Genomic DNA, 4,878 nt, shown 5'->3' with positions numbered 1-4,878 from the left:
CCACGGCCCACGTCCTACTTCGCTGTGAAAGCCAGGGCTGCTAACAGCACAGAGGAGGTTTTAGTCGGTATGGGGTGTCCGCTTACGCGGACACTCGAGTCCGACATATTACGCCCCGTTCCGGGGCGTAAATACGTAACAGTATTTCCTCCTCTCAAAAAAAAAAAAAAAAAAAAAATGCGTCCACTAGCACATTCGACATTCTGCCGTCGTCGCGTATCAACGTAATTGTAATCGTCGTTCTCGTTTGTTAATTTTGAATTGAACAACAATGGCTCGCACCAAGCAGACTGCCCGCAAGTCGACCGGAGGTAAGGCGCCGCGCAAGCAGTTGGCAACGAAGGCCGCCCGCAAGAGCGCGCCGGCCACCGGTGGCGTCAAGAAGCCCCATCGCTACAGGCCCGGCACTGTCGCTCTGCGTGAGATCCGTCGCTACCAGAAGAGTACCGAGCTGCTGATCCGCAAGTTGCCGTTCCAGCGTCTCGTTCGTGAGATCGCTCAGGACTTCAAGACCGATCTCCGTTTCCAGAGCTCCGCCGTGATGGCCCTCCAGGAGGCGAGCGAGGCGTACCTGGTGGGACTGTTCGAGGACACCAATCTGTGCGCCATCCACGCGAAACGCGTTACAATTATGCCGAAAGACATACAGTTGGCGCGTAGAATTCGCGGAGAACGTGCCTAAAAAACATCTACCTATTTTGGTTTAGTTACGAGCAACGCCAGATAGAAACAAAAACAAAAGGCCCTTTTCAGGGCCGCAAAAGTATTCGGATGCGATCGATAATCAATAAATATGATTGTTAAAATTAATGTATAATGATATTTCTACGTTTTAATAGTACGTTTGGTGTGCGCCTAGTTTTACTAGTATTATTAGAGAGATGTTCTATTTTATAAATGATTGACACTCACACCTTCTGCAAGGAATACTTCCTTAATGCTAAACAAAAAAGTACTTCCTACATATTATATAATTATAGATGTACATTTTTATATGTATATAATATATATATATATATATAAAAAGTAAAATAGATTTTTTGGTAAAGTTATTACATGTTTGAATATCATTATTATTACATTAAACGTGCTTAGCCACAATCCCCCCCCCTTGGCCGCCTCGGACCGTGTTCGCAGCAGTTCGACAGAGAGGGGAGACCAGATGTATATAAAAACGTCAGTCCGTCTCGTTCGCGGTTTTTGGCAACCGTACTGCCATATTCACTCGTGCTCGTTGACAACCTAGCTCTCTGAGTCGCTTTATTTTTAAAGCTATCCTCAGAAAGCGCCGCGCTATCATCCGTGGTGCGAGGACGCCGTCACCAGCTCCGATCTCCGGCTACGTAGCTGCCCTCCAGGCTCAGTACCTACTACCCGGCTTCCCACCAGCGGGATCCCCCGGAGAACGGCACAACTGCAGGGAGGGATGTGCTGCTAGCCTTGAGCAGTGAAGTACGGTCCCAGCTCCTCCGACGTTGGAGCCCGACGCTATGTCTTCGAAGAAGAAGTCCAAGAAAACGAAGCCGTCCGTCGTGCGACCACAATCGCCGATGGACACGACGCCTATCGCTTCCGCGCCGCACATCAGCGCAGAACCGCCGCGAGCGCCCGCCGCGTCTAAAACACGCGCTGCGCCCAGCAAGACGCCACAGCAGACCCGCGACGATACGGCCGTCGAGACCATCCAGTGCGCTCCCCTGAAGCCCAAGACCGAATCCCTAGCACACAACATTATGTTGTGTAGCCAGAGCATGCTCAACTTCACAGTTGCGCACTTTGGTCTGGGGATCGAGGTCGAGGGTGTTAAGGTGGAATACGCGCGTCTGGTCACGACCGCCTGCCACGCGGTTGAAAAGAAGCTCTCTCCAAACTACCATTATATTAGTGTGGAGAGCATCCTCGAGGAGATGCAGACCTACAGCGCACCTCCATCGACTTGCAGCCAGCGCTCATCAACAGATGAGCACACCCGTATACGGGCGAGCACACCTGTGATGCCGCCACAGAATACATCCCCAACTGCGAGCTTCGCCGCAGTTGCATTGTCTCCCGGCCGCCAAACGGAGACGCAGACTGCCCCCACGGCCACCACCGGCCCCACGGCCGCCGCCACAGAAGGACGAAGAAGAATACAGAGTGGTACAGCAGTACCTCTCAAGTCAAGAGGATCTCACGATCAAGGAGATGCAGACCTACAGTGCACCTCCATCGACCTGCAGCCAGCATCCATCAATAGGTGAGCACACCAGTATACGGGCAAGCTCACCTGAGATGCCACCACAATATGCATCCCCAACTGCGAGTTTCGCCGCAGTTGTATCGACTCCCAGCCGCCAAACGGAGACGCAGACTGCCCCCACGGCCACCACCGACCCCACGGCCGCCGACACCACCCGCAAGGGAAGAATGCCGCCGCTGGTGGTTGAAGAAATGCCCAACTGGATCCAACACTTCAAGATCCTGCGCGAGAAGTTGGGTCGGCCCCCAAATGCCCGCCCTTTCGGCAAAGGGGTCCGCTTCCTGCCAGCGGACGAAGCAGAGTACAGAGTGGTACAACAGTACCTCTCAAGTCAAGAAGAAACCACGAAGCTCCCCTGGTTCAGTTATTCGTTGCCGGCAGATCGCAGACTTAAGTTTGCGATTCGGGGCCTACCGGTCGACACTGAACCAGCAGAAATTGAAGATGCTTTGCGCTCACGGGGGTACAGTCCCGAGTACTGCCGGCGAGTGCAAGCAAGAAGAGGCCGGCCAGGATGCATATATTTTATAATCCTGAAGAGATCTCCTGGAATCACCCCCGCCATATATGAGATAACTGAATTACTCAACATGGCGGGCATCAAGGTAGAACCGTGGCGCTCGAAGAAAGGGCCAGCACAGTGCCACCGCTGCCAGGGCTTCCGACACTCGTCGCACGGCTGCCATCGGCAGCAAGCTTGCGTACGTTGTGGCGGACCGCATCCAGCCAAAGACTGCAGCCGTCCACTGACGGAACCCGCCACCTGTGTAAACTGCGGTGGACCCCACCCGGCAAGCAACACAAGCTGCCGGGTCTACAAAGAAGAGGCTCGCAACAGACGCGCAAGCACGGTAACGCGCACCGGCTCCAGAAAGCCTGTTGCCTCCCCCACGCCGCCCCTTTCCTCACAAGTCGAGGAAAAAGATGAGGAATATGAAACTACCCGCAGTGAGTTTTGTGTAGATACCCGCGACAACCAAGAAGAGTTGTTGCGCCCAGAAAGAAGCGATCCAGAACCAACCCCACGACCAGACGACGTGGCGGCAGACGAACCCAAACCCATGGCCTCGAAAAATCAAGCCCTGCCTCGAGAGGCCAAAGCCAAAGGAAAAAAGAAGAGTACCCGCATAATGGAAAAACCACCATTGCGAAGTGAGGACATAAGTGACGAGGTATTTGGAATGTTGGGCTCCTTCATAAAAACATTCCAACTGGAACACTTAGTCCCGGAAGTCTTGAAGCCGAAAATCCTCGCCGACCAGCTGATCGCCCCGTGTATTCTTCCCACGGGGCTCGATCGCTCGGGACAAGCGGGGGCTCCAACCAAGAAGCCAAATGAAGGAAGTAAAGATGAAAAACGGAAGGAAAAACGTCATGGGGGACGTAAGAACCCCACCCCAATGACCTGGACATAGTCATGTCCAGCGCTGATACCTGATGCAGGAGGCTATCGCCTCGATCATCATCCCCCACGCGCCCTTCGGGCGCGCGTGAGATGTCATCACTCGTCTCGCTCGTACAGACACTCGTCTAAATCGCATCATGGCACCCAAGACGAGCGGTAAGGCGGCGAAAAAGTCCGGCAAGGCGCAGAAGAATATTTCGAAGACAGACAAAAAAAAGAAGAAGCATAAGAGGAAGGAGAGTTACGCCATCTACATCTACAAAGTGCTCAAGCAGGTGCACCCGGACACCGGTATCTCGTCGAAGGCCATGTCCATCATGAACTCTTTCGTGAACGACATCTTCGAACGTATCGCGGCCGAGGCGTCCCGTCTTGCGCACTACAACAAGCGTTCCACGATCACATCCCGGGAGGTGCAAACGAGCGTGAGGCTCCTGCTGCCCGGTGAGCTGGCCAAGCACGCGGTCAGCGAGGGCACCAAGGCGGTGACCAAGTACACGAGCTCGAAGTGAAGAAGATATTTAATATTAATTATAAAGGCCCTTTTCAGGGCCACTATTTGGTTCAGATACAGATTAGATCATGATAGTTTTATTTTGTGTGTGCGCGCACCATTCGCCACTACAATATATCGCTATTATGCTCTCATATTAATTTATTTATTTCTACCGATAACATATTGCGTTGTTGTTGTTATAAAGCATACGTTTACTACATTATATGTAATTTATATAATATTACCTATGTATTGGTCGTTTATTATATTTAGCGGCAAGTTTACATACGCTACGAATTATTTATAAGTATCTAGGATATTAAAAATTAATAGATCGTATGTAGGGGAGAGAAAAAAAAAAAAAAACATACATACATACATAAGTATAATAAAATAGCGGCCGCGCCCGAAAGAGACAGCAATATCATCGATATATAAACGACGGGCGCGCTATTGAGCGTTCCTTGTCTCGGCCCCCGCGCCGAGCAGACTACTTCACGCGCCTGTGCTCACGCTCCGCTACGCCGCCACGCTACGCCCAGTGCTACGCTACGCAGCTCCGCTACGTGTGGTACGAGTACGTATACTACGCCAAGTTCGACTGGTTACGTCGAATTCGTTCCGGCCCGCAGCTTGCTTACAGCAATTTTTGTTGTAGTAAGTGAGTTGCGTGCCATCGCGGTTGAGCTGAAGGATACCTAACGGTGACAACTAACTCGGCTAACGTTGACCCGGTGC

General features: G+C 52.0%; 2 protein-coding genes across 2 annotated transcripts; both read left to right on the top strand.

Annotated features, from left to right (window-relative positions):
• The first annotated feature begins 219 nt into the window (after positions 1-219).
• LOC126964897 (histone H3) lies at positions 220-763 on the top strand. Its single transcript, XM_050808213.1, has one exon. The coding sequence runs from the start codon at positions 272-274 to the stop codon at positions 680-682; it is 411 nt and encodes a 136-aa protein (XP_050664170.1). The 5' UTR covers positions 220-271; the 3' UTR covers positions 683-763.
• A 2,999-nt stretch (positions 764-3,762) lies between these two features.
• Positions 3,763-4,470, top strand: LOC126964901 (histone H2B). Its single transcript, XM_050808216.1, has one exon. The coding sequence runs from the start codon at positions 3,782-3,784 to the stop codon at positions 4,154-4,156; it is 375 nt and encodes a 124-aa protein (XP_050664173.1). The 5' UTR covers positions 3,763-3,781; the 3' UTR covers positions 4,157-4,470.
• The last annotated feature ends 408 nt before the right edge of the window (positions 4,471-4,878 follow it).

Source organism: Leptidea sinapis, chromosome 6 (genome assembly GCF_905404315.1).
Source record: "Leptidea sinapis chromosome 6, ilLepSina1.1, whole genome shotgun sequence".
NCBI lineage: Eukaryota > Metazoa > Arthropoda > Insecta > Lepidoptera > Pieridae > Leptidea > Leptidea sinapis.
This window is presented reverse-complemented; position numbering and strand designations above follow the sequence as displayed.